Genomic DNA, 27178 nt, shown 5'->3' on the forward strand with positions numbered 1-27178 from the left:
TCCGCGGGAGCCCAGGCCGTGCCCCTCCTGCCAGCCCATCCTCTGCAGCATCTGGAACCCCACGTTCCTGGGGCTCAGCCTCTTCTGGGAAAACTCCAGATCTTTGGGTTTCTGCAGGAAAAAAAAAAAAAAAATTTAAAAAAAAAATTTTTTTGGATTTTTTTTGAAGGAATTTTCCCTTTTTTTCGAGGCGTTTTAACAGGAATTTCCCTCTTGAAAGCGAATTTTTAAAGGAATTTCCTTCTTTATTACATGATTTTTTTTTTTTTTTACAAAAAGGCATTTCCTTCTTTTCGAGGAGGTTTTTTTAAAAGGAATCTTTAAAGGGATTTCCTTTTTCACAATGAATTTTTCAAGGATTTTATTTTTTAAAGAAGGAATTTCCTGCCAGCCCCATCCTCTGCAGCATCTGGAACCCCACGTTCCTGGGGCTCAGCCTCTTCTGGGAAAACTCCAGATCTTTGGGTTTCTGCAGGAGAAAAAAAATAAATTTTTTAAAAAAAATTTTTTTTTGGATTTTTTTTAAAGGAATTTCCCTTTTTTTCGAGGCGTTTTAACAGGAATTTCCCTCTTGAAAGCGAATTTTTAAAGGAATTTCCTTCTTTTCAAGGAGGTTTTTGAAAGAAATTTCCTTTTTTTAAAAGGAGTTTTTAAAGGAATTTCCTTTCTTTGAAGAGAATTTTTAAAGGATTTTTTTAAAAAAGGAATTTCCGTCTTTTGAAGGAATTTTTAAAGGAATTTCCTTCTTTTTAAAGGAATTTTAAAAAGATTTTTCCTTCTTTTTAAAGGAATTTTTAGAGGGATTTCCTTCAAGGAATTTTTTTAAAAGGATTTTCCATCTTTTAAAGGAATTTTTTCAGGAATTTCTTCTTTTGAAGGAGCTTTTTTTCTTTAAAAAAAATCCTTTTTTAAAAAAAAAATCCTTTAAAAAAAGTTTAATTTTGACACTGGACGGTAAAAAAAACCCTAAAATAAAGAAAATTTTCAACGAGGAGCCACAACCTCAGCTCCGAATTTTCCTGGAAAAATCGGGATTTCTTTTTTCCCTTAAAAAAATTCCTCATTTTTAGTTCGATTTTGTGGCAGAAATTTTAATTTTTTTTTTTTTTTCACCTTTTTCTTCTTAGTGACGGGGCAGCCCCGGGGTCTGTCATAAGCGATCCTGACAGGTTCGTGCACTGCAAGAAACAGACACAAAATTCAGCCGGAAATTCAAATTATTTCACCACCAAAACCTCCAAACCAAAGCTAAAAAACCTCCCCCCAAAAAACATGAAATTTATCCCGAATTTAATGCTGGACCTAAACCAGAAGGAATAAGAAAAACGAGACCCAAAAAGAAAGATCAAAACTGATTAAAAATTAAATATATTCTCAATTTAATATCAATATTTACTCAGAGGATATCGGAAGACGGTTGAGACGAACTTTGCTGTTGGCCCAAAACACGAATCATTTGTTCAGCTTCTCCTTTGCCACTTTAAAAATCAATTTTTTTGGTCATTTTTGTATGAAAAAAATGGAAATTTTAAGCAAGAACCAGCAAGAAAATACCTAAAAATCGGAATTTTGCCCAAATTCTCTTTTATTTTAATATAAAAGTGAAATATTTTGTTACCCACCCAGTTTTGGGGTCTTCTATTCAGCTTCTCCTTGGCCATTTTCACGAGGATTTAAAGTCAATTTTGGGGTCATTTTTTGTACGAAAAAAATGGAATTTTTAAGCAACAACCACCAAGAAAACACACCAAAAAAAAAAAAAAAATCAGGATTTTTGCCCAAATCCTCTATTATTTTAATATAAAAGAGAAATACTTTGATGCCCATCTACCTTTGGGCTCCTCTGTGAGGGAGATCCTTCGCCACTTGAATGAAGATTTAAAGCCAATTTTTGTACGAGAAAAAACGGAGACTTTTATCGATCGTCGTCAAAAAATCACCGAAAACCCCAGAATTTTTGCCCAAAATCTGGTTTTTTTTTCCTATATAAAAAGGAACTATTTTGTTTCCCACCCACCTTTGGGCTCCTCGATGAGGCAGACCCTTTAGGATCATCCCCGCTTTGAGGGACTTGCTGCTGAATGTTGTATTTGAGAAACGCGATGTTTTTATACCAACGAAAATCCCCCCCAAAAAATCAGGATTTTTGCCCAAATTCCCCTTTATTTCAGCATAAAACTGGAATATCTTGATGCCCACTGGCCTTTGGGCTCCTCTGTGAGGCAAATCCCTCCCCATTGCAGCCATACAAAGATTTCATTTTCGTACGAAGAAACGCCATTTTTTGAGCAATCGCCGGCCAGAAAACACCTAAAAAATCGGAATTTTTTGCCCAAATTCTCTTCTATTTCAGCACAACACTGAAGGGTTTTGTTTCCCACCCACCTTTGGGCTCCTCGATGAGGCAGACCCTTTTGGAGGCGGGGATCATGCCCACTTTGAGGGACTTGCTGCTGATCCTTTTCCGCGGGAAGGGCGCGCCGGGCGCCGGGGCGGGCGGTGCCTGCGCCGACAGGTTTGGGACAGCCCCATCAGAGGGGCTCTGGGGCTGCACTTCTCCTCCTCCTCCTCCTCCTCCTCCTGCTGCCACCTCCTCCTCCTCTCCTGCTCTGGACAGCAAATCTTCCTCTAGGTCTGTCTCCCTTCTACCTGCTGCCACGTCCTCCTCATCATCCTCGTCGTCATCATCGTCTCCCGGCGGTTGGGAGGTTCCAAATTCAGCTTCTTCTTCTTCCTCCTCTTCTTCTTCTTCCTCCTCTTCTTCTTCTTCTTCGTCTTCTTCTTCTTCATGTTCAGAGCCCAGGGCTGTCCCTGGGGGTTTGGGGGGCTCTGCAGCCTCGGGGTTGAAGGTGATGTTGGGGCAGAGCTCGTGGACTTTCATCCGGTAGAATTTGAAGGCGGAGCTGGTTTGGTCCTGGAGGAACCTGGGCGGGGGGAGGGACAACGGGGAAATGAGATAATAAATGTGAAATAATAAATGAAATAATAAATGAAATGATAAATATGTGAAGGGAAGTGAGAGAGGGGAATGAGGGGGGAAAAGGGGAAGGGGGATGTGGGTAGAAATGCAGGGGAGGTAAGGTCAAAAAATCATGGGGAGAGAAAGTGAAAAATCCACAGAAATAAGGTCAAAAAGCTCGGAAAATTGAGGTCAAAATTCCAGGGAAATAAGGTCTGAAATTCCAGGGGAATATGGGCAAACATCCAGGGAAATTCAGGTCAAAAATCCAGGGAAATTAGGTGCAAAAATCCAGGGAAATTCAGGTCAAAAATCCAAGGAAGTAAGGTCAATAATCCAGGGAAACCGAGGTAAATAATCCAAGGAAAACAAGGTCCAAAATCCAGGGAAATTCGGGTCAAAAATCCACAGAAACAAGGTAAAAATCCAGGGAAATTAAGTCCAGAAATCCAAGGAAGATAAGGTCAAAATTCCAGAGGAAACAAGGTCAAGAATCCACGGAAATTCAGGTCCAAAAATCCAGGGAAAAAAAAAAAGGTCAAAAATTCCAGAAACCTAACCCAAACCCCCAGATAATTTCACTTTTTTCCTGAGACATTTCAGAATGAATCACCATCAATCCATTAACCACCATTAACGGAGACACCGGGGAGAATTTCCCCTCAAAATCCCGGTTCCTAAACACACACACAAAAAAAAAAATCGAGATTAAAAATGGGTGGGAAAAATGGGAATTTGGGGCTCACCAGAGGTCGGGGTTGTCAGCGCTGTTGTCGATGCTGAATTGTTCAATCTCTGGTCCCACCTGAGCCACGAACTTGGCGAGTTTCTCTGCAGTCTCCAGGGTTTTGGCGTCCACTGCGAGGGAGAAAAAAGGTTCAGAAAAGAGGCTGGAAAAGGTCAGTGAAGCTGGAAACTTATCCACTTCATCAATAGAAAATTAAAAATATATATATTAAAAAACTATATAAATATATATAAAATATAAACATAAAATGCATTTTAAATATATAAATATTTTACATATATATATAAAACACACACATAAAATCTAAAATCTAAAATCTAAATCATAAAATATAAAATATAAAATATAAAACATAATACATAATATATAAAATATAAAATATAAAATATAAAATATAAATATAAAATATAAAATATAAAATATAAAATATAAAATATAAAATATAAAACATAATACATAAAATATAAAATATAAAATAAAAAATAAAAAATAAAAGAAATTATATTTGGGGTTTCCCAGCAGGAATTCTTTTGGATTGCAGAAGTTCGGATTTTTTTGGCTTTTTTTTTTTTTTTTTGCCTTTTTTTTGGGGAAAAAACCCAAATCCAAGCCCAAACCTGTACTCACCATCGAGAAACTGAGAGTCCAAAGGTGCTGATGCTGCTAAATTGGGATTGCAGGACGAGTTTAGGTTTGGGGGGGGTTTTTTTTTCTGTATACAACTTTTTAAAACAAAATTTAAAATTAAAAATTTTGTTGTCTGGATACAATTTAATTTTTTTTTTTGCATAAAATTTAAAACTAAAAATTTTGGTTTCTGGATACAATTTAGCTTCTTTTTTTGATAAAATTTAAATTTCAAATTTTTTTTTCTTTTAATAAAATTTAATTTCTTTCTTTTTCTGGACACAACTTAAACCCTCAACCCTCCTTGACTCACCATCAGCAAACTGAGCCCCCAGAGCCGATGAAACCTCTGCTGCTGCTGATAAATTGGACTGGGGGAGAAGTTTAGGGGATTCTTTTTCTGGATACAATTTAAAAATTTAATTTTCTTTTTGTGGATACAATTAAAAAATTTTTTTGGATAAAATTTAATTATAAAATTTTTGTCTGGATACAATTTAAATTTTTTTCTTTTAATAAATTTTAAAATTTTTTTGATACAATTTAAAATTTAACATTTTTTTTCTTTTGATAAAATTTCAATTTTTTTTTCTTTTATTAAATTTAATTTCTTTCTTTTTCTGGACACAACTTAAACCCTCAACCCTCCCCGACTCACCATCAGCAAACTGAGCCCCCAGAGCCGATGAAACCTCTGCTGCTGATAAATTGGACTGGGGGAGAAGTTTAGAGGATTCTTTGTCTGGATACAATTTAAAAATTTAATTTTCTTTTTGTGGATACAATTAAAAAATTTTTTTGGATAAAATTTAATTATAAAATTTTTGTCTGGATACAATTTAAATTTTTTTCTTTTAATAAATTTTAAAATTTTTTTGATACAATTTAAAATTTAAAATTTTTTTTTGCTAAAATTTCAATTTTTTTTTCTTTTATTAAATTTAATTTCTTTCTTTTTCTGGACACAACTTAAACCCTCAACCCTCCCTGACTCACCATCAGCAAACTGAGCCCCCAGAGCCGATGAAACCTCTGCTGCTGCTGCCAAATTGGACTGGAGGAGAAGTTCAGGGGATTTTTTTTCTGGATACAATTTAAAATTTAATTCTTTTTTTCTGGATACAACTAAAAATTTTTTTTATAAAATTTAAATTTAATTTTTTTCTGGATACAATTTAAATTTTTTTCTTTTAATAAATTTTAAAATTTTTTTGATACAATTTAAAATTTAACATTTTTTTTCTTTTGATAAAATTTCAATTTTTTTTTCTTTTATTAAATTTAATTTCTTTCTTTTTCTGGACACAACTTAAACCCTCAACCCTCCCTGACTCACCATCAGCAAACTGAGCCCCCAGAGCCGATGAAACCTCTGCTGCTGATAAATTGGACTGGGGGAGAAGTTTAGGGGATTCTTTTTCTGGATACAATTTAAAAATTTAATTTTCTTTTTGTGGATACAATTAAAAAATTTTTTTGGATAAAATTTAATTATAAAATTTTTGTCTGGATACAATTTAAATTTTTTTCTTTTAATAAATTTTAAAATTTTTTTGATACAATTTAAAATTTAAAATTTTTTTTTGCTAAAATTTCAATTTTTTTTTCTTTTATTAAATTTAATTTCTTTCTTTTTCTGGACACAACTTAAACCCTCAACCCTCCCTGACTCACCATCAGCAAACTGAGCCCCCAGAGCCGATGAAACCTCTGCTGCTGCTGCCAAATTGGACTGGAGGAGAAGTTCAGGGGATTTTTTTTCTGGATACAATTTAAAATTTAATTCTTTTTTTCTGGATACAACTAAAAATTTTTTTTATAAAATTTAAATTTAATTTTTTTCTGGATACAATTTAAATTTTTTTCTTTTAATAAATTTTAAAATTTTTTTGATACAATTTAAAATTTAACATTTTTTTTCTTTTGATAAAATTTCAATTTTTTTTTCTTTTATTAAATTTAATTTCTTTCTTTTTCTGGACACAACTTAAACCCTCAACCCTCCCTGACTCACCATCAGCAAACTGAGCCCCCAGAGCCGATGAAACCTCTGCTGCTGATAAATCCTCGGGCTCCACTTTCCCCTCGGCGCCGCTGCCACCCTGGGGGACAGAGGTGACACCCAGAGGTGACACCTCCTGCCCCAACAATTCCGATTTTTGCTGGGAGCCCTTCAAACCTGGGAGGTTTTTCTCTTTTTTCCCTCTCTCCGCCCCGGCTGAGGGCACAGCCTGGGCGCCGCTCGTGGTCCTCCTCGCCCTCCTGCCTCTGCCGGCGCGGGGAAAAAAGGGGATTTTGGGTTTTTTGTTCCTCCCAAAGAGTCTTTTTTTGATGCTGGCCACTCTCCTGGCGTAGAGAAGGGCCCTGAGGGACTCGGGGGCGGCTTCTGCCTCCTCGGGGTTCCTCCTCTGCGCCTCCGAGAGTTTCAGCTTGAAGTATTTGTACTCCAGGCTCTCCTCGTCCGATAAAAACCTGGAAAAAGAGAGAAAAAAGTCAGATGGAAATTCTGGGGGAAATAGAGAAAAATAGAGAAATCCTGGGGAAAATAGAGAAAATAAAGGGGAAAATCGGATGGAAATCCTGGGGAAATAGAGAAAAATAGAGAAATCCTGGGGAAAATAGAGAAAAATAGAGAAATCCTGGGGGAAATAGAGAAAAATAGAGAAATCCTGGGGGAAATAGAGAAATGCTGGGGAAAATAGAGAAAAATAGAGAAATCCTGGGGAAAATAGAGAAATCCTGGGGAAAATAGCAAAAATAAGGGGAAAAATCAGATGGAAATCCTGGGGAAAATAGAGAAAAATAGAGAAATCCTGGGGAAAATAGCAAAAATAACAGGAAAAATCAGATGGAAATCCTGGGGAAAATAGAGAAAAATGGAGAAATTCTGGGAAAAATAGAGAAGGTAAAGGGAAAAATCAGATGGAAATCCTGGGGAAAATAGAGAAAATAAAGGGAAAAATCAGATGGAAATCCTGGGGAAAATAAAGAAAAATAGAGAAATTCGGGGGAAAAATAGAGAAGATAAAGGGAAAACCAGATGGAAATCCTGGGGAAAATAGAGAAAATAAGGGGAAAATAGAGAAGATAAAGGGAAAAATCAGATGGAAATCCTGGGGAAAATAGAGAAAATAAGGGGAAAATTGGATGGAAATCCTGGGGAAAATAGAGAAAAATAGAGAAATCCTGGGGAAAAATAGAGAAGATAAAGGGAAAAATCAGATGGAAATCCTGGGGAAATACAGGAAAAGAAAGGAAAAAATCAGCTGAAAATCCTGGGGAAAACACAGCAAGGAAAGATAATCTGGAAATCCTGGGGAAAATTATAGAAAAGAAAGGAAAGATCAGCCGGAAATCCTGGGAAATCAGCTGGAAATTCTGGGGAAATACAGAAAATAAAGGTAAATTCAGCTGGAGATCCTGGGAAGTTCTAGAAAAGAAAGGCAAAATCAGCAGGAAAACCTGGGAAAAGACAGAAGGAAAAATCAGGCGGAAATTCTGGGGAAATACAGGAAGTAAAGGGGAAATCAGCTGGAAATCTTCATTTTTAATGGAAATCTTCATTTTTTAAAGCGTGTTTTTTGTGGTTTTGGGGGATTTGGGGTTTTGTTTGATTGTTTTTGTGGTTTTGGAGGTTTTTGTTTTGGGTTTTTTTTGGTAGGGTTTTTTTTGTTGTTTTTTTTGTATTTTTGGCTCTGCCCTTTAGTGGGTTTTGGGGTTTGTTTCTTTTGGTTTTTTGGGGGATTTTGTTTGATTTTTTGAGGATTTTTTGGTGGGTTTTGGTTTTTTGCTTGTTTGTATTTTTGGGGGTTTCGTTTGGGTTTTTTAACTTGGTTTTTAGGTGTGTTTTGGGGGATTTTCTGTTTGTTTTTGTGGTTGGGGGGTTTGGGGGTTTTTGTTTGTTTTTGTGGGGTTTTTTGGTGGGGTTTTTTGGGGGGGCTTTAATTTCTTTGTTTTGGGTTTTTTTGGTTTGTTTTTTTGTGTTTTGGGGGGGGTTTAGTTTTGTTTGTTTGGGGTTTTTTTTGTCTGTGTTTTTGGGTTTTTGTCTATTTATTTGAGATTTCTGTTTGTTTGTTTGTTTTTCCCAGGTGTTTAACACGAGGCTGAGAATACACAGAATTTCTGGGAGCAACAACCAGCAAGGAGAAGGTGCCAAGGAAATAAATAATGGAGTGATTTGGGTAATTAATCACCTCCCACACCTGAAAACGTCTCGTCTCCCCCTTTTTCCCAACATTTTTTCCCCGGAATTCTAAACCCTGGGTGTCTCCAGCACCTGAATTTTCCGCTCCTAAAACGCAAATTCCTTTGAAACTGACAAAAGAGGAATTATTGGCACATCAAAAGCAACGACAAAAAAACAACCAGCATGGTTTTCTAGGGATAACGAGCTCCAGGAAAACATCCTCCCCACCTAAAAAAAACAACAAAAAACCACTCAAAAAACCACAAAAAAACCCCCAAAAAGCTGATTAAATATACATCAAGCTCTGATCTGTCCCACTGAGTGATAAGCTGAAGCTTTTAATTGAATTCACCCCGACTATTTCCGCCCCCCACACACACCCACCAATATTCGGGGCAGTTCTTCCTGTCTTTGGCGGACAAAGTTCCTGACACGATGCTGGTCACCAGCTGCTCGATCGTGTCCACCACTTTCCTGTCGGCTCGTTGAGGGGCTGCGGGGAGAAAGAAAAATAAAAATAAAAATAAAAATAGAAATAAAAATAAAAATAAAAATAAAAATAAAAATAAAAATAAAAATAAAAATAAAAATAAAAATAAAAATAAAAATAAAAAACCCAACCCCACTCGTTGCTTTAGTCTCATAATAGTAAGATGTTGGGATTTTTTTTTAAATTCTTTTGTGTATTTTCACGAAAAAAATGTATTAAATTTTTTTTTTTGTGTGTGTGTGTATTTTCACACAATCTGTATTTGGTGTTGCCCTGGAATTCCTTCTCTGTCCCAACCTTGATTTGGATTCACTTGGAATTCCCTCCCTGTTCCAACCCTGCGTGGGATTTATCTGGAATTCCTCCTCTGTCCCAGCCCTGACTGGGATTTACCTGGAATTCCCTAAATGTCCCAGATCTGATTTGGATTTCCCTGGAATTCCTTCTCTGTCCTAACCCTGGTTTGGATTCCCCTGGAATTCTCTCCCTGTTCCAGCCCTGACTGGGATTCACCTGGAATTCCTTCTCTGTCCCAACCCTGGTTTGGATTCCCCTGGAATTCCCTCCCTGTTCCAGCCCTGACTGGGATTCACCTGGAATTCCCTCCCTGCCCCAACCCAGATTTGGATTCCCCAGGAATTCTCTCCCTGCTCCAGTTCTGACTGGGATTCCCCTGCAAGTCTCTCCTCGGTCCAGCAATGACTGGGATTTCCCTGGAATTCCCTCCCTGCCCCAGCCCTGGTTTGGATTTCCCTGGAATTCCCTCCCTGCTCCAGCACTAAGTGGGATTTCCCTGGAATTCCCTCCCTGCCCCAGCCGTGGTTTGGATCCCCCTGGAGCTCCCAGGGTGAGGAATTCCTGCCCCGAGGACCCCGCAAACCCCGGTCACGCCCCGCCAAGCCTCTCCCGTCACCTCACTCCCGTCACCTTTGCCTTCAGGGGCGGTTTCTTTGAGCTGCTCCGCGGGTTCCCCCTCCGCCCTCTTCATCTGGATGGGGTACCCGCTCCTCTCCAGCCACGCCTTCAGATTCTCGATGTACTCCCTCCCAAACAGGGTGGAATCGTCGAAATTCGGGAAGGCCGTGGGCGCCGGCGCCATCTCCTGCAGCCCCACGGCCTCCAGGATCTTCTCCTGCCTGAAAACCGAGGCCAGGGCAAAAGTCTGACCCAGCAGGGCCAGGGATTTCCTGCAGAGGGACACGGTGGTCTCGAAGGCGCCGGCCATCTCCCGCGGGTCGCCGAAGCCGTTGGTCTTGAGGCTCAGCTCGTAGGCGTTGCAGGCCATCAGCAGGGGGGTCACCCCCTTGAGCAGCCTGTCCTGCAGCCTCATGATGTATTTGTCGAAAGGTTTGATGATCTCGAAGAAGCAGTTCTTGGTTTTCACCGCCCCTTTGTCCAGCAGCATGTTCAGGAACTCGTTGTCCACCTTGGGCGTCTTGAGGGCGGCGTGCTGGAGGCTCTTGATGGTGAAGAAGCAGTAGTCCCTGTGCTCCGGCCTCAGGGAGCACTTGAAGGAGGCCAACATCTTGGCGCAGGTCTCGGTCTCCAGCTCGAAGAGGGCCCCGAAGAGCCTGGAGAACTCGGCGTCGTCCTTGATGGCGTGGAAGCCGGCCCACTTGATGATCTCCACGCCGAAGGTGGAGAAGATGTCCGACTTGTCCACCAGGTCGAAGCTGAGGTTCCTGAAGGCCTGGGCGGGTTTGGGCAGCCTCAGCACGGCTCTCTGCGCTGCCAGGGGGTGCGGGGGCAGCTTGGGGCGTTGCTGCTGCTGCTGCTGCTGGAGGGGCACCGGCCTCTGGCTGGCGATTTCCAAAGGTTGGTCCAGAGCTTTGGGATCCAGGCCTGGCTGCGGCTTCTTCACGTTCCACTTCTTCAGGGGGCTCTTGAGGTCTCCTTTGAAGGCTTTGGGTTTCGCCAGCACGCCCCTGGCGAGGCGTTTTCCCCTCAGCACTCTCCCCCTGCCCACTCCTCCTCCTCCTCCCCGGCGCAGCGGCGGCCGGAACTCGCCGTCCCCGAACTCCCCCTCGTACTCCTGGTTTTCCACCCCTCCGTACTCCTCCTCCATCAGCCCAGGAGACCTGAAATCCCCCAGAACATCCGAGGAGCCGAACTCGGGCTCGTGGGACTCCCAGCAATCCTGGGTGGGGCCGTAATCCTGCTCGTGGCCGTAATCCCGCCCGTATTCCCGGCTCTGCTGTCCGTATTCCCGGCTGGGAGGAGCGGGGTGGTGCCCGTATTCCCTGCCTGGGCCAGCCCCACGCCCGAATTCCCTGTTTTGGGGAGCGGGGCGCCCGAAATCCCGGCCGAATTCCCGCTCCCGGCGGGCGAAGTGTCCGTGGAAATAATTCTCCTTCCGCAGCAAGGGGCTGGCGGGTCTGTAGGACGGGCCAGGGAAGTTTTCCCCGGGGTAGTTTTCCCCAGGGTAATCCTCCCTGGGGTAATTTTCCCCGGGATAATCCTCCCTGGGCTCCTGGCTCCAGTCCTGGTGCTGGGAGTTGGCGTGAGGGAACCTCCCGTCGTGGTAGCGGGGCCGGGGCGGAGGCCTGGAGTGAGCTGGGGGGAAAAGAAAAGAACATTCCCGAGGTTCAAAAAGGGTCGAAACGTCCGAATTTCTGATGGAAACCCACGTGGGTGACTCGGGGATGTTCCCATGCCCATGTTCCAGTCCCTACAGACACTGAGGAGCTCAAGATCTCCCCTAAACCAAATCTTTGCTCCTCCCTTTCTCAAGTCTTGGTCTTCCACAGAAGTTCAAGATCTCCCCTAAACCAAATTTTTCTTTGCTCATCCCTTTCTCAAGTCTGGATCTTCTACAGAAGCTCAAATTCTCCCGTAAATTAAATTTCTGCTTCTCGTTTTCCCACACCTTGGTCCTCCATAGAAGCTCAAGATCTCCCCTAAATCAAGTTTTTCTTGGTTCCTCCCTTTCTCAAGTCTTGATCTTCTACAAGTTCTCCCCTAAATCAATTTTTTGCTCCTCCTTTTCCCAAGTCTGGATCTTCCACAGAACCTGAAGTTCTCCCCCAAATCAATTTTTTCTCGGCTCCTCCCTTTCCCAAGTCCTGATCTTCTCCTGGAGCCCCTGAGGCATAAAGACCATCCAACCCCTGAGTTTCCAGCTTTGCCAGAATTAACACTGTCCAAGACCTCCAAGCTTCGGGCCATCCCCACCTCGTCACCCGGAGCAGGATTCCCAGGAGGAATTCCACACAAACTCGTGTCTTCTCCAAACTCAACCCCAATTCTCCCAGCCTTGGAGGAAATTCTAATTTTTTTCTCATTACCCTCGCTCCCCAATCCCCGAAGTTCAATTCAGAAAGCGAAGAATACTTGGGGAAAAAAACGGAAATGTTTCATATAAATGATTTCTTCAGGGCTCCCACATACCCCCCAAAAAAAGAACAGATTTCATTTTAAAGCTCTCCATCCCTGCGAACGCAATCCAAAGCCTCTTGCTGGACATTTTAGATCTCAAATTTAGGAGGTAAAATAATTTCGGGGACCACGTTTGGAGTCACTTCCGTGAGGTCAGCGCCCTGCTTTGAGCTTTTTTTTTTTCCTCCCCCCCCAAAAAATAACACCAACCACAAAGCCCCCAAGGCTGCCAGCACACTCCTGCATTTATTTCATTTAACTTATCAGCCATCAGCAGCATCCCTGGGAGACCTGGCTGAAATCGGACCCACCGAACACAATTCCTTTGTCTGAATTCCCTTTTTTTTTTTTTTCTCTCTTCTCCCCCCACCCTCCCTCATTACGCCGTCAGTCCTTCCTCCAGCTGTTCTTCCATTTAAAAAAAAATAAAAATAATAATTAAAAAAAACCAAAAACGGATGTGGAAAAACACCAGCAGCAGGGAAATCAAATGGCAGGCGGTGCTGATTCCGTCATCCCCCTTTACCTTTGAAATGATGGATGGAGTCCCCCAGGGCATCGCTCCGCTCCATGCGGAACCGCTTAACTTTGTCCTGCACCACGGCCTCGAACGTCTCCCGGGTGATCCTGCGGGATGCCATCTTCCCTTCTTCCCCTCACGGCGCCCCCGGCACGGCCTGACGCGGGCCCGGGGTCCCGCCGCGGCCTGAGGGGAGGGAGATTCACGTTTCCCCCCCCTCGCGTAGAACCGGGAGGAGGAGCCGGGAGAAGAGCCCGAGCCCGGTCCGCCTTCGCTGAGGCGGCCCCGGTGCCGGTGCCGCCGCCGCCGCCGCCTCCTCCCGCCACACCGGGGCCTGCCGCTGGATACGCCCCCTTTTCGCCGGTAACCACGCCTCCTCCCGCGAATGGACACGCCCCCTCCCGCCGCCACCCGCCACACCGGGGCCTGCCGTTGGACACGCCCCCCTTGCTGCCGGTAACCACGCCCCCTCCGACCACTCCTGGGCCTCACCGAGACCGCGGGTGGTCACGCCCCCTTAGGCCACGCCCCTCCCGTCGCTCCCGGGCCTCACCGAGACCGCGGGTGGTCACGCCTCCTTTTTGCCGGTAACCACGCCTCCTCCCGCGAATGGCCACACCCCTCCCGCCGCTCCCGGGCCTCGCGGAGACCGCGGGTGGTCACGCCCCCCTTTTAGGCCACGCCCCACATCGGTCTAATCACACCCCGCCCTCACACTGGGCACGCCCCCTCATCCGTTAACCGCGCCCCCGGGCCCCGCCGCGCTTGCGCCGCGCGGAGCCGCCTCATCCCCTCTGCGGGCGGTGCGGGCGCGGGGCGGTACTAACGGTGCGGGCGCGCTGCCGGTAAGCGGGGCGGGTGCGAGGGGAGCGGCCTCCCGTTCTAAGGGAGCAGCAGCCGCCCCTGCGGGCGCGCCCGGGCCACGCTGCGCGTACCGGGCGTGCGTGGGAGCGGCCGGGCGCCGGAGCGGTGCGCATGCGCGCTGCGGCGCCCCGCGCTCTATTTCGCTCGGCGTGAGGGCGAGCGGCGCGAATTCGGGCGGCGGCGCATGCGCGGAGGGGGCGGGGCCGGAGTACGGCGGCCGAGTGGGGCCGCCCGCCCTCGCCTTTTGTCCGGCGGGGGCGGCCGGTGGGAGCCCAGGTGGGTCGTGAGGGGAGCGGGGCCGTGGGTGCGCCCCGGGGCTCTCCCGGTACCGCCGCCGTCCTTCGGGGCCCTCTCCGCCTCGCTGGGAGCTGCGGAGTGTGCTGAGGGGGTGTGGGATGCTGCGAGGCCCGGGGGAAGCGGGGCAGGGCGGGCTGAGGGCCGTGCTGCAGCCAGAGCCCTGTCACGGTGACCCGTCCTAAAACCCCATCTCAACCCTGAAATATCTCCGTATCCCTCTTCATTACCGCGTTTTCCTCACTAAATACAAAACCGGCCTGTGTGTATTTTTCATCCAGAGCTCTGAGCTTTCTGTGCTGAGGAAGAACAAGCGCCTTGCTTTGTTCCTGGTGGGCGTTAGGTGGTTTTTGCAGCGAAACCAGCAGCGGTTCATTTCCACAGCGAGGGCCCCGAGGTGGAGCCGTCCCAGCCCGGGAAAATGGGCTCCAAACAGATCGCCCAGGAGACGTTCGATGACGCCGTGCAGGAGAACATCACCGAGTTCGAGATGGACCCGGAGGAGGCCGTGAGAGAAGCCGTGCAGCAGTTCGAGTCCCAAGGTAGTGTGTGTGCGTTTTGCAGCTGGGGTTTCACACATCCGGAGGTTTAAAGGGATCCTGCAGCGTTGGGAAGGAGCCTTTGTGAAGTGGAACAGACACACCGTTAATGCTGACCTGGTTTTGTGGATTAATTATGACTGCAGAACTGCTTAGAGGGGAAGCTGGAGGGTGAAATTTGGTCAGAGAAATTAAATTCCTTCTTTTCTCCCCCCACCTTCAGCTGGCATCCAGCTTTGTTCCAGGCTGAATTTGACCTTACAGCCAGCGTTGAACTTTTCAGCATCTTTACACAAGTTCATCTTTGTTCTCTGTGCTTAACTTGGCAGCTTTTCCCTAGAGCTGGAGCTAACACTGTTTGTTTGACTCTGACCATCCTGGGACCGGTGTTAAACTCGGTTTTATTTCCCCTTTTAGGCGTGGACCTGAGCAATATCGTGAAAGCTGTGCGACCTCCGGCCTCTGAGAACGGGCAGAGACAAAAACACCAGATCCTGCTGGTAGGAGCACCAATTGATGTTCAGGATCAGGGTTATATAATAATATCAGTACTAGGCCAACTTCTGCCTCTGCCCCATTTCCCTGGGAGCTCTTCAAGCACTTAATCCCGTTCATTCTGCAAACACAAAAAAAATTCAGAGAGGAATTTGTTTTGCAGGGGAGGGTTTGGGTGAGCGAGGCTGGGGCTCTGCTGCCAGGGGCAGGACGGGAGGCTCAGGAGGGATTTTCCTCATGGAAAAGGTGGAAAAGGCTGCCCAGGGAGGTTTGGGGTCTCCATCCCAAGGAGTGACAGGGTGTGACACTCAGCGCTCCGGGTTGGGGACAAGGATCGGTTCCACTCACCCCAGGTTGCTCCAGCGTGGCTGTGGGACACTCCCAGAGCTGGGATGTGCTGGTTGGACCCAGTTCAGCTGGTGCTGCTCAGACTGGTGCCCAGTGCAGGTGTGACAGGGGTGACACAGGGACAATGGCCCTCCAGGGGTTCTGTGCACGGAGCACAACCATTGCTCCCATAACACCAAACTGATTTTCAGCTTAAAAATAAACAGACTGCTCGTTTTCAGCTTAAAAATAAACAGATTCCTGCACGGTTCAGGTGCAGAACTAACCCCTGGTGTGTCCCACAGACCCTGGATTCCCTGGGCAGAGCCAGATGTGGCCGAGCTGCCCGAGCACCTCTCCACCTTCTCTGCTCAGTGCAAGGAGCAGCTCGCTCCTGTAACACCAAACTGATTTTTAACTTGAAAAAAACCAGATTCCTGCATGGTTCAGGTGCAAAACTAACCCCAGGTGTGTCCCACAGACCCTGGATTCCCTGGGCAGAGCCGTGGCAGAGGCAGACATGGCCGAGCTGCCCGAGCACCTCTCCACCTTCTCAGCCCAGTGCAAGGAGCAGCTCGCCTTCCGCTACCTGGCCGGCCAGAACGGCGCCTACCCCGTGGTGTTCTCGGCCTGCCAGCTGGCTGCAGGAGACAGGGATTTACTGCTCCAGGCCTTCTCCACGCTCTCTGCCCTGCTGGACGGGCAGCCAGACCTGCTGGAGGCCGCCGGGCAGGAGCTGGTGCTGCAGAGCCTGCGGGAGAGGCGGGAGGACGCCGAGATGACGCTGGCCGGGATCCGCTGCGTGCGCCACGCCTGCCTCAAACACGAGCGGAACAGGCAGGACTTTGTCAAGGCTGGGATCCTCCCTCTGCTCACCGGGGCCATCGTCCAGCACGGGGGCAGCGCTGAGGTGGTGAAAACGGCGGCCTCGGCGCTCAGGGTCATGACTTTTGACGATGACATCCGTGTGCCCTTCGGGCACGCCCACGACCACGCCAAGATGATTGTGCTGGAGAACGACGGGCTGAGAGTCCTCATCGAGGCTGCAAAAGGTGAAATGAGCCCCTGGGGGTGTTGGTGAATTCACCTGGGGTTTCTTCTCTCATTGTCATTGGTAACTTGAAGCTCCTTGGAGGCGATCCAGGAATTTGTCGCCCCCAATGGGGTTTAATTCTATCCATGGAACCCAGGAATTTGTCACTCCCATTTATCGATGAAACCCAGGAGTTTGTCACTCCCGTGGGGTTTAATTCTATCCGTGAAATCTGCCCTGAGGGAGCCAAAAAGTGCCACCGAGGTGCTGCTGATCACCCGTGGAGCAGCTAAATAGAGTTTTTCACTGTATTTAGGAAGGATTTTACAGCCTTAGGGGCCTGAGGTGCTTCTTGCCCAGAGAAGACTCTGGCTAGGAACAGAGTGAGCTGGTGTCACCTCTGCTGTTTTAATACATAAAACACACTGATTCCTATTTAATTTCCTCTTTAAAAATTCCTATTTAGTTTCATATTTAATTTTTTTCCTGTTGAGTTAACCCCAAGCAGGCTACCCTAATGAATTCTGCAGTAATTAATTACTCCCTCTCTCTCCCCTCTGCAGCCTTCAGGGATAACTCGGGGGTCCTCAGCGAGCTCTGTGCCACGCTGTCCCGCCTGTCCGTCAGGAACGAGTTCTGCCAGGAGATCGTGGACCTGGGGGGGTTGGATTTCATGGTGACCCTGCTGGCTGACTGCATGGAGCACCCGGTGAGCGCTGGGGATTCCCTGGGAATTGCTTTGGGAGTTGCTTGGAAGGCTTTGGGAATTGCCTGGAAATTCCTTGGGAATTGCTTGGGCTTTGCTTGGGAATTGCCTGGGAATTGCTTTGGGAGTTGCTTGGAAGGCTTTGGGAATTGCTTTGGGAATTGCCTGGAAATTCCTTGGGAATTCCTTGGCAATTCCTTGGGAATTGCTTGGGCTTTGCTTGGGAATTGCCTGGGAATTGTTTGTAGGTGTGAAAACCAGAGTTCGCTTTTTTTTGGTAAATTTTAAGCAATAGCTTTAATAATTTAAAAAAAGCGCAGGGAACGGCTTACAGGGGACGGCTGAAGTTACTCAGCCACATCCGTGGTGCAGTTGGAGCTCTGGATTTCACCCGTGCTGGGTGTTTTTCCCCCCCGGGGCAGGACGTGGTGAGGCAGGTGCTGGGCGCCATCCGCGCCGTGGCCGGCAACGACGACGTCAAGGACGCGCTCGTGGACGCCGGGGCCACCGAGCTGATCGTGCTGGCCATCAGCCAGCACCTGGGAAACCCTCAGGTACCTTCCTGGGGGTGGAATTCCCTGGGGATTCCCTCTGGGGTGGGCACGGGGCTCACCTGGAGCTGCAGGGTTTGTCTTTATGTGATAAACTTCAAATGCTCCGTTGCAGAGCCAATATTTGTGTGGATTTAGGGGGTTTTTTTTCCCACCATTTCATTTTTTTTTTTTTTTTAATTCCTGGATCAGATGGGTGGTGTGTTGATGCTGTTTTTACACCACGACCAAAACACAGAATCATAAAGGTTGGAAATACCTCTAAGATCATTTTTGCACCTCTGCCAGGCCAAAACACAAAATCATAAAGGTTGGAAATACCTCTAAGATCATTTTTACACCTCTGGCATGCCAAAACACAAAATCATACAGGTTGGAAATACTTTCTAAGATCTTTATTCCAACCCTCCCCTTGATTTACGCGCCAGAGCAGCGGGACTCCACGATGGGATAAACCCCTCGAAACACCCAACCCAAACCCCCCAAACCAGCCCTGAAAGGAAAGAGCACCCCCCTTTCCTTTGCCTGGAGGCCAGGCGTGGCAGGCAGTGAGGTGCTGGCCTGTGTGTTGCAGATCTGTGAGCAGGGCTGCGCCGCCCTGTGCGTGCTGGCCCTGCGCAAGCCCGAGAACTGCGGCGTCATCATGGAGGGCGGCGGGGCCCTGGCGGCTCTGCAGGCCATGAAGGCTCACCCCCGGGAGGTGGCTGTGCAGGTACGTCCCTCACTCTGTCTGACAGCTTCGGGCTCTGTTATTTTGGTGTTTTGGGGTTTTTTTCCCCGTTTTTTTTTCATCAAATTCTGGTAGGTTTTGGAGGCGTTGGCAAGCAGCGGCTCAGTGCAGCTCCTCTGTGTTTGTCACCCTGAGCTGCTCAGTCCAAAACAAAATTTGGGTTTTGAATCCACACCTGAATGCAGGTTGTTAAAACTCTGGAATGCCACACTCCTCTTCCAGGCATTCCCTTTCCTCCTGGGAAGAGCAGAATGGAGACGGGCTTTCTCCAAACCCAGCCTGTGCCATCCATTCTCCGGAGTCAGATAAACCACCTGCACTGCCTGTGTTTGTCACCCTGATCTGCGCAGAGCAAAGCTCAATTTGGGTTTTCAATCCACACCTGAATGCTGTTATTCTGGGGGTTTTTTTGGATTTTTTCCCACTTTTTTTCATCAAATTCTGATAGGTTATAAAGGTGTTGAGAACGCAGTGACTCAGTGCAGCCCCTCTGTGTTTGTCACCCTGATCTGCTCAGACCAAAATTTATTGTAGGTTTTAAATCCACCTGGATGCAGGTTCTTAAAACTCTGGAATGCCAATCTCATCTTCCAGGCATTCCCTTTCCAAACCCAGCCTGTGCCATCCATTCTCCAGAGTCAAATAAACCACCTGCATTGCCTCTGGTTTTTCCTGCAGGTTTCTGCAGGATCTCTGTCCATTTTTGTGCTTTCCACAGTGTTAAAAAAACAATAGGAAATATTTCCTGAAGGAGTGGTTTAAGTGCCTGGAATAGGGTGGGAAGGTGGGGCTGATGCACTGGAGAGTTTTTAGTGTTATTTAAAAGTCAATTGGTAATGCCTGGCTGGATTTGCACAGAGCTCTGGTTGTCTAAACTTCACCGGGGAATTACATCCATGGATTTTATTCTTCCAGGAAATGGTTGGTCCCTGTAGCATCTCACATTTGGGTTTTTTTAGAAAATGCTCTTTAGCTGATGTGCTTGGGGTGTGCCAAAACCTTCCATGGCTTGGCTTCCCTGAGAATCCACTGAGCCCTGGGCTTCCCTACAAAACCCACTGACCCCTGGGTTTCCATAAAATCCAGTGATCCCTGGGCTTCCCTGAAAATCCACCGAGCCCTGGGCTTCCCTACAAAACCCACTGATCCCTACTTCCCTACCCTGACTCCTATGCTTCCCTCCAAATCCCCCTGACCCCTGGGCTTCCCTCCAAAATCCTGTGATTCCTGTCCTTCCTTCAAGATCCCTGGGCTTCCCTCCAAAATCCTCTGACCCCCTAGTTTCATACACTGACCCCTGTGCTTCCGTACAAAAATCCACTGCTCCTTATGCTTCCTTCCAAACCCCCCTGACCCGTCTGCTTCCCTCAAGATCCCTGTGCTTCCTACAAAATCCTCTGACCCCTGGGCTTCCTTGAAAATCCCCTGACCCCTCTGCTTCCCTCAAATCCCCCTGACCCCTCTGGTTCTCTCCAAACCCCCCTGACCCCTGTCCTTCCCTCAAGATCCCTGTGCTTCCCTGCCAAACCCCCTGATCCCTGTGGTTCCCTCCAAACCCCCTGAACCCCGTCCTTCCTTCCAGATCCGTGTGCTTCCCTACAAAATCCTGTGACCCCTGGGCTTCCCTACAAACCCCCGTGACCCCTGCGGTTCCCTCAAACCCCCCTGACCCCCCCAGGTTCCCTGCAAGCCCCGTGACCCCGGTGCTGTCCCCAGAAACAGGCGTGCATGCTGATCCGGAACCTGGTGTCGCGCAGCCGGGATTTCTCCCGGCCCATCCTGGAGATGGGCGCCGAGAACCTGATCACCGAGGCCCGGGCGGCCCACAGGGACTGCGACGACGTGGCCAGGGCCGCCCTCAGGGACCTGGGCTGCAAGGTGGAGCTCAGGGAGCTGTGGACAGGCCAGAAGGGCAGCCTGGCTCAGTGAAAACCGCCGAGAAAAGGAAGATCCGAGGCGTCTCCGCCCCTGGAATCCCGTGGGAAGAGCGGCTGGCTCGTGGATCGTTCTGGAATATCCGAAGCAAACCTGGGCTTGGGAGGCTGCAGGGGATTTTCTTCTTCTTCTTCTTCATTCCTCGGGAGCTACAGCTGGAAATGGCTTTCGTGCATTCACAGGCTGCAAAACCAACTGTGTGTGTAGTGATCGTTCCCTGGGTCATCTCACGGCTGAGGATGATCTGCTCCCCGCTGGCGTCCCCGTGGGGCTGTTCCTGCTGCTCCCATCCCAGCAGGAGCTGCTCTCTGCTGCCCGGAGTTCCCATTTATCCCCTTGCTCAGGGGCTGGATGAGGAGGAATCTCCCAGCATTTGTCAGTGTGCTCCCTCCTGTCCCCCTTGCCCTGTTCTTTTACTGCTCACCCCACTCTCGTGTCGCTGCTTTGGTTGGGATGTTTTTTTCCGCCGGCGTAACAAACGAAACAAAAACAACGAAACGAAGTGAGGATTTGGGATGATATCCAAAAGGAACCTTTGGGCATCCAGGAGGGAAGTTCACGTTGTCCCTCAGCGAGAGGAGCAGGGCAGGGACTGGCAGGGTGGGCTGGGAATTCCAACATGGGGCCGAGCTGGAAGGAAGCACTGGGAATCCCAGCCTTTGTCACCTCTTGGGATTTCCCTGGATCCAGGAACTCTCTGATTGCAGTGAAGAGGCCAAGAACCTCGTGGACTGAACGGATCTGTGGGCAAGGCAGGCCCCCAGAAAGGCTCTGAAGTCTCAGCTCAAGGCTTTTGTGGCAGCCCTGCTCTGGTGCTGAGCCTTCCCCTCCTGCGCTGCCGCTGTTTTTGTGAGTGGATGTTTTTAATGTGATAATTCTCTGTAGAAATGGTGACCTTATAAAACATACAAACCTTCCAGGCTTGGTTGGCTCTTTTGTGGAGCCTTTTATTTTTTTGGGTTGGTATTTTTTTCGTAGCAGGAAAAGCAAGGTGGTGAGAAAAGCCTGTTTGTGAGTAAAACCTCCTGCAGCAGATTGCAAAGGTCAGCGTGTTCTTCAGAGCTTCCCACCCCCGTGGAGGAGGAGGAAGAGGAGGAGGAGAGGTTGCCTGGCCCCTCTCTGCCTGCGCTGGGAAGAGCTGGAGGGGTTTGTGCCCTGCTCTGCCCCCGGGGTGGGTGAAAAAGCCCTGCTCCTTCACGGCAAAGTGCACAGGAGATGGTGAAAAAGACGCAGAACGACTTTTTGGGGAGAACTGGATTGTTGTGGCTCCCAAGCTTTGCCTTTCTGGCGGGTTTGGGATGGCGGTGAAGCAGCACCAAAGGCTGCGGGAGAATCAAACAGGCCTTTCCCCGCGGGGTTTAATTCCCTTCCACCTCCAGTGCCCGGACTTCGAGCCCTGAGGGCCCGCGGGGTCCGGGCGGGATCCCCGGGCTGGGATCCCCGGTGTGATCGGGTGGGATCCCCGGGCCCCGCACCGGCGCTGCAGGGTTGAACCGGGTGGGATTGTCGCTCCTCGAGCCGGGCACTTGCCAGGGCTCCGGTGGGGCTGTTTGGGCTCCCGGTCGGGCTGTTCAGGCTCCGGTGGGGCTGTTTGGGCTCCCGGTCGGGCTGTTCAGGCTCCGGTCGGGACTGTTGGGGCTCCCGGTGGGGTGGTTCAGGCTCCTCCGGTCGGGGCTGTTCTGGATCCCCGGTGGGGCTGTTTGGGCTCCCAGCAGGGCAGTTCAGGCTCCGGTGGGGCTGTTCGGTGTCCCGATGGGGCTGTTGGGTCTCCCCGCTCCGGCCGTTCGGTGTCCCCGGTCGATCCCCCCGCTCGGTCCCCGCGGCCCCGCCGCTCTCCGTCCCCTCACCCAGCGCGCCCCGCCCCTCTCCTTTCCCCCGCCCCTCCCTCGCCCCATTGGCCACCTTCCCTGTCAATCCTCGGCGCGCAGCCAATCCCCCCTCACGGCCCTGCCGGGCCCCGCCCGGCGCGGCGCAGCGGGGGCGGCCTGGCGGCGGCGGCGGCGGACGCGGCCCGGGGCGGACGCGCAGCGGAGCCGGTGAGTGCGGGACCGGCCCGGAGCGGCCTCGCCGCGGGCGCTGGGGCCGCCACAACGCCCCGGCCCGGCTCCCCAGGCCCGGAGAGCGGCGCGCAGGGCGGCGGCGTGAGGCTGCGGGTGACATTGGCGGGGTCGCGCCGTGCCGGCCGGGCCCGCGGGGCTCTGGCGCGGCTCCCGGTGTGGCGGCCGCCGCGGGGGAGCGGCCGGGGCCGGGCTGGGCTGAGGGGGAGCGGGGCCGGCCTTGGCTGGGCTGGCCCCGGGCTGCGGCGCCGCGGGGGAGGCCCGGCCCGGGCTGCCTCAGGCTGCCCTCCCCGCTCCTTTTCCCTGCTTTTTCCTCCTATTTATTTTCCCCTGATCCTTTTCCCTGCTCGTTTTCCCTGCTTTTCCCCCCTGTTTATTTTCCCTGCCTTCTTCCCTGCTTCTCTTCCCTGCGTGCTTTACCTCCCTGCTCTCCCTGTTTCCCAGCCAGTTTTCCCTGCCTTTCCAGCCCCTGGTTTTCCAGCCTTTTCCCGGCCCCGACCTGCCCTGCTCCCACCTTACCATCCCCTCTCCCTGCCCTGCCACCTTTCCCGGTCTGTCCCAGTGTCCCTGTCCCCATGTCCCTTCCCAACCTGTCCCAGTGTCCCTTCCCAGTCTGTCCCAGTGTCCCTATCCCCGTGTCCCTGTGCCAGTGTCCCTTTTCCTTTCCCTGCCACCTTCCCAACCTGTCCCAGTGTCCCCAGCCTGTCCCCGTGTCCCTGTCCCAGCCTGTCCCAGTGTCCCTTTCCAGCCTGTCCCAGTGTCCCCGCGTCCCTGTCCCTGTGTCCCTGTCCCAATGTCCCTGTCCCAGCCTGTCCCAGTGTCCCCGTGTCCCTGTCCCCGTGTCCCTGTCCCAGCCTGTCCCAGTGTCCCCGTGTCCCTGTCCCAGCCTGTCCCAATGTCCATTTCCAGCCTGTCCCTGTCCCCGTGTCCCTGTCCCAGTGTCCCTGTCCCCGTGTCCCTGTCCCTGCCTGTCCCAATGTCCATTTCCAGCCTGTCCCAGTGTCCCCGCGTCCCTGTCCCTGTGTCCCTGTCCCTGCCTGTCCCAATGTCCATTTCCAGCCTGTCCCAGTGTCCCCGTGTCCCTGTCCCAGTGTCCCCGTGTCCCTGTCTCTGCCTGTCCCAATGTCCATTCCCAGCCTGTCCCCGTGTCCCTGTCCCAGCCTGTCCCAGTGTCCCTGTCCCAGTGTCCCCGTGTCCCTGTCCCCGTGTCCCTGTCCCAGCCTGTCCCAGTGTCCCTTTCCAGCCTGTCCCAGTGTCCCCGTATCCCCGTGTCCCTGTCCCCGTGTCCCCGTCCCCGTGTCCCCGTCCCCGTATCCCCGTGTCCCCGTGTCCCCATCCCCGTGTCCCCGTGTCCCCGTGTCCCCGTGTCCCCGTGTCCCCGTGTCCCCGTGTCCCCGTGTCCCCGTCCCCTCCGCCCTCTGTGCTCCTCTTCCCCCGACCCTAACCGTTCTCAGCCGGACCCCAGATCCCAAACGCGACGGTTTTTTGGTCTGCTTTATTTCAACCCGCTGCTTTCGAGCCGGAGAGGAGCCGAGGTGACATTTCTGTGCCGAGGGGCAGATCCGGGGGCGCAGCAGGCGCTGGACGCTGCTCTGGCCCCGAACCTTCCGGAGCAGGCCTGAATTCCCAATTTATCCCACAAATGTAGGAACGGCCGGAGTTCCCTGGCTCCCTTTGGGGTTCGGGGGCTCAAAGCCAGACGGAAAATGGTGGAAATTCCTGTGCGGGCCTGGACGGGTCACAACTGTGGGGTTTCATTATTATTTATTATTTTTTTATTTATTATTTTTAAATATTTTATCGTTACTTTTATTATTTTTTTGTTAATGGACTTTTTCTCCCTTCTTTTGTGTGTGTTTATGGTGATTTTTCCCATTTTTTATATAAATTGATGGACTTTTTTTCCTTTTTCTCTCTGTATTTATGGATTTTTTTTTCCTTTTTTGTATATATTGATGGACTTTTCTTTTTCTCTCTGTATTTATGGGTTTTTCCCCCTTTTGTATATAAATTGATGGACTTTTTTCCTTTTTCTCTCTGTATTTATGGATTTTTTCCCCCTTTTTATATTAATTGATGGACTTTTTTCCTTTTTCTCTCTGTAACTATGGATTTTTCCCCCTTTTGTATATAAATTGATGGACTTTTTTCCTTTTTCTCTCTGTATTTATGGATTTTTTTCCCTTTTTTGTATATCTTTATGGAAATTTTCCCCTCTTTGTGTATATTGATGAACTTTTCTTTCCTTCGTGTGTATTTACGGATATTTTCTCCCCTTTTTTGTATGTATCGATGGAATTTTTTTTCCTTTTTCCCCGTGCCTTTTTGGATATTTTTTCCTTTTTTGTGTGTGTTGATGGTGAGGTTTCTTTTTCCTTTTTCTTTTTTTTCTGTGTGTGTTTCCTTCTTTTTTTTTTTCTTTGCTCAACAGGCTCCAGGTGATCCCGCAGGTGATTTTTGGTGTGTCCAAACTTGGGATTTTGGAGATTAAAAACTCCCAACCCACAGCCCTGGGCTTGGTGCAGGTCAGACAGGTTTGCTGCCAGAAAATAAAAACACCCGCAGGAAACCCGGAATAATTCTGTTTTATTTTTTTCGCTCATTTTGCTGCTGCTTGGAAGATTTATTCAGGTTTTTTTCCCCCTTATTTTTTTTTTTTTTTGTGTGTGAAAATAATACCAATTTTGTGTGGGGATAAGACCGATTTTGTGGGGAAAACAAAATAATAATACCAAAACAATATAAATACTTAATTAAATTATACCGATGGCGCCGAATTTTCACAAAATGACACCAAATTTTCACAAAATGACACCAAATTTTCACAAAATGACACCAATTTTTGTGAAATAATTCCAGATTTTCACAAAATGATGCCAGTTTTTCACACAATAATGCAAATTTTTCACAAAATTTTTCACAAAATAATACCAAACTTTCACACAAGAATGCAAATTTTTCACAAATTAATCCCCAGTTTTTGTGAAAACAATGCAAATTTTGGTGAAATGGTCCCAATTTTTCCACTCTGCAGCGCTGCCTGGGTTTTCCAGGAGGATTCCTGCTGAAAGAATTCCTGGAAAAAACCGCTTCAGCCTTGGGTGGGAAGGTGAATTCCAGAGCAAACAACTCCCCCCAAGGTCGCCAAATAAACGAGCCTTGGGGAATTCTTTGCTTTAAATCCCCTTTTTTTTCTTTTTTTTTTTCCCCTGTATTTTTTTTTGTTATTTCGCAATCACAGGCGAAGCTCTGAATCCCGATTCCCCAGAAAAATAATCCGGGGTTCCGCTGAAATCAGAGGCGCTGGTGTTAATTGCAATGAATTAATTCATGCAGAGGGCGGGAAATTAAAAATTAAATTTAAAAAAACAAAACAACATTTCCCTGAGGGGAAAATAAAAAAAAAACAACCCAACAACAAACATTTCCTTGGCTTCACCGCAGAAGGTTTGAATCCTTCCTTTTCCCTTTTTTTTTTCTTTTTTTTTAGTTTGTTTTCTGGATTTTGTTGGGGTTTTTCAGAGGGGATTGAAGCTGCTGCGGGAGTTCCTTGTGTGCTGAGCTCGTTCCTGGCGCAGTTTCCCGGGCTCAGGGCTGATTCTGGTCCAAAATAATCCAAATTATTGTGGGTTTCAATCCCCTCGGGGCTGGCCTTTGGGCCCTTCGGGGACGTCCGGCTCGCTGCCCGACGGGAAAATCCTGCCCGAGTTTCATTTAGTGTGTTTCCCTGGCTCGTGCCGTAACTGCGTTTTATTTCTTATGTTTCCTTTAGGTATCATTTGATAAGGTTTTACTCTTTTTTTACTCTTTTTTTTACTCTTTTTTTACTTTTTTTTTTGATCTTTTTTGCTCTTTTTTTACTCTTTTTTACTCTTTTTTTACTCTTTTTTTACTCTTTTTTTACTCTTTTTTTACTCTTTTTTTACTCTTTTTTTACTCTTTTTTTACTCTTTTTTTTACTCTTTTTTTACTCTTTTTTTACTCTTTTTTTACTCTTTTTTTACTCTTTTTTTACTCTTTTTTTACTCTTTTTTGCTCTTTTTTTACTCCTTTTTTACTCTTTTTAAACTCTTTTTTCACTCCTTTTTCTCTCTTTTCCCTCTCTCTTTTTTCTCTCTTCTTTTTCTCTCTTCTTTTCTCTTCTTTTTCTCTCTTTTTCTCTTCTTTTTTCTCTCTTTTTCTCTCTTTTTCTCTCTTTTTCTCTCTTTTTCTCTCTTTTTCTCTCTTTCCTCTCTTTTTCTCTCTTTTTCTCTCTTTTTCTCTCTTTTTCGCTCTTTTCGCTCCTTTTTCGCTCTTTTTCGCTCTTTTTCGCTCTTTTTCGCTCTTTTTCGCTCTTTTCGCTCTTTTTCGCTCCTTTTTCGCTCTTTTTCGCTCTTTTTCGCTCTTTTTCGCTCTTTTTCGCTCTTTTCGCTCTTTTTCGCTCTTTTTCGCTCTTTTTCGCTCTTTTTCGCTCTTTTTCGCTCTTTTTCGCTCTTTTTCGCTCTTTTTCGCTCTTTTTCGCTCTTTTTCGCTCTTTTTCGCTCTTTTTTCGCTCTTTCTTCGCTCTCTTTACTCTTTCTTCGCTCTCTTTACTCTTTCTTTACTCTTTCTTTACTCCTTTTTTGCTTTTTTTACTCTTTTTGCTATATTTTAACCCCTTTTTACTGTTTTTTTACTATATTTTTTCCCTTTTCCCCCCATTATTTTTTAACCCTTTTATTTCCCTCCTTTTATTTACCCCTTCCTTTATTAATAAACATTTA

General features: G+C 48.1%; 2 protein-coding genes across 9 annotated transcripts; one reads left to right on the forward strand and one right to left on the reverse strand.

Annotated features, from left to right (window-relative positions):
- Positions 1-6: 6 nt before the first annotated feature.
- On the reverse strand, positions 7-13557 carry SUGP2 (SURP and G-patch domain containing 2). Of its 2 annotated transcripts, XM_066174954.1 has the most exons (9): positions 13459-13557; positions 12912-13091; positions 9938-11563; positions 8905-9013; positions 6349-6806; positions 3706-3817; positions 2386-2924; positions 1114-1178; positions 7-469 (listed from the first exon to the last, which is right to left on the reverse strand). In XM_066174954.1, exons 2-9 carry the CDS (start codon positions 13024-13026, stop codon positions 362-364), a joined length of 3132 nt encoding a protein of 1043 aa, XP_066031051.1. In that variant the 5' UTR covers positions 13027-13091; positions 13459-13557; the 3' UTR covers positions 7-361. The 2 variants fall into 2 exon arrangements, with proteins under 2 accessions (XP_066031051.1, XP_066031050.1); XM_066174953.1 differs by lacking the exon at positions 13459-13557 and having other exon boundaries at positions 12912-13279.
- A 106-nt stretch (positions 13558-13663) lies between these two features.
- ARMC6 (armadillo repeat containing 6) lies at positions 13664-21775 on the forward strand. Of its 7 annotated transcripts, none has more exons than XM_066174956.1 (8): positions 13664-13750; positions 14345-14605; positions 15020-15102; positions 15906-16476; positions 17021-17166; positions 17586-17717; positions 18289-18426; positions 20161-21774. In XM_066174956.1, the coding sequence occupies exons 2-8, from the start codon at positions 14485-14487 to the stop codon at positions 20371-20373; spliced, it is 1404 nt and encodes a 467-aa protein (XP_066031053.1). In that variant the 5' UTR covers positions 13664-13750; positions 14345-14484; the 3' UTR covers positions 20374-21774. The 7 variants fall into 7 exon arrangements, with proteins under 7 accessions (XP_066031053.1, XP_066031056.1, XP_066031058.1 ...); XM_066174959.1 differs by having other exon boundaries at positions 13711-13750; positions 14448-14605; XM_066174961.1 differs by lacking the exon at positions 13664-13750 and adding an exon at positions 13962-14045 and having other exon boundaries at positions 20167-21775.
- The last annotated feature ends 5403 nt before the right edge of the window (positions 21776-27178 follow it).

Source organism: Chamaea fasciata, unplaced genomic scaffold (assembly GCF_029207755.1).
Source record: "Chamaea fasciata isolate MVZ Bird 193981 ecotype frontalis unplaced genomic scaffold, bChaFas1.0.hap1 SCAF_1178, whole genome shotgun sequence".
Lineage (NCBI taxonomy): Eukaryota > Metazoa > Chordata > Aves > Passeriformes > Sylviidae > Chamaea > Chamaea fasciata.

Bases quoted from the DNA above. Each gene is read 5' to 3' on its own strand.
- ARMC6 (XM_066174956.1), top strand. From the start codon at position 14,485: ATGGGCTCCAAACAGATCGCCCAGGAGACGTTCGATGACGCCGTGCAG. The intron at 14,606-15,019 runs GTAGTGTGTGTG...TTCCCCTTTTAG, and splicing joins GCAGCAGTTCGAGTCCCAAG to GCGTGGACCTGAGCAATATC. The intron at 15,103-15,905 runs GTAGGAGCACCA...TGTGTCCCACAG, and splicing joins AAAAACACCAGATCCTGCTG to ACCCTGGATTCCCTGGGCAG.
- SUGP2 (XM_066174954.1), bottom strand. From the start codon at position 13,026: ATGGCATCCCGCAGGATCACCCGGGAGACGTTCGAGGCCGTGGTGCAG. The intron at 11,564-12,911 runs GTAAAGGGGGAT...TTTTCCCCCCAG, and splicing joins CTCCATCCATCATTTCAAAG to CTCACTCCAGGCCTCCGCCC. The intron at 1,179-2,385 runs GTGGGTGGGAAA...TGTTTCTTGCAG, and splicing joins CCTCATCGAGGAGCCCAAAG to TGCACGAACCTGTCAGGATC.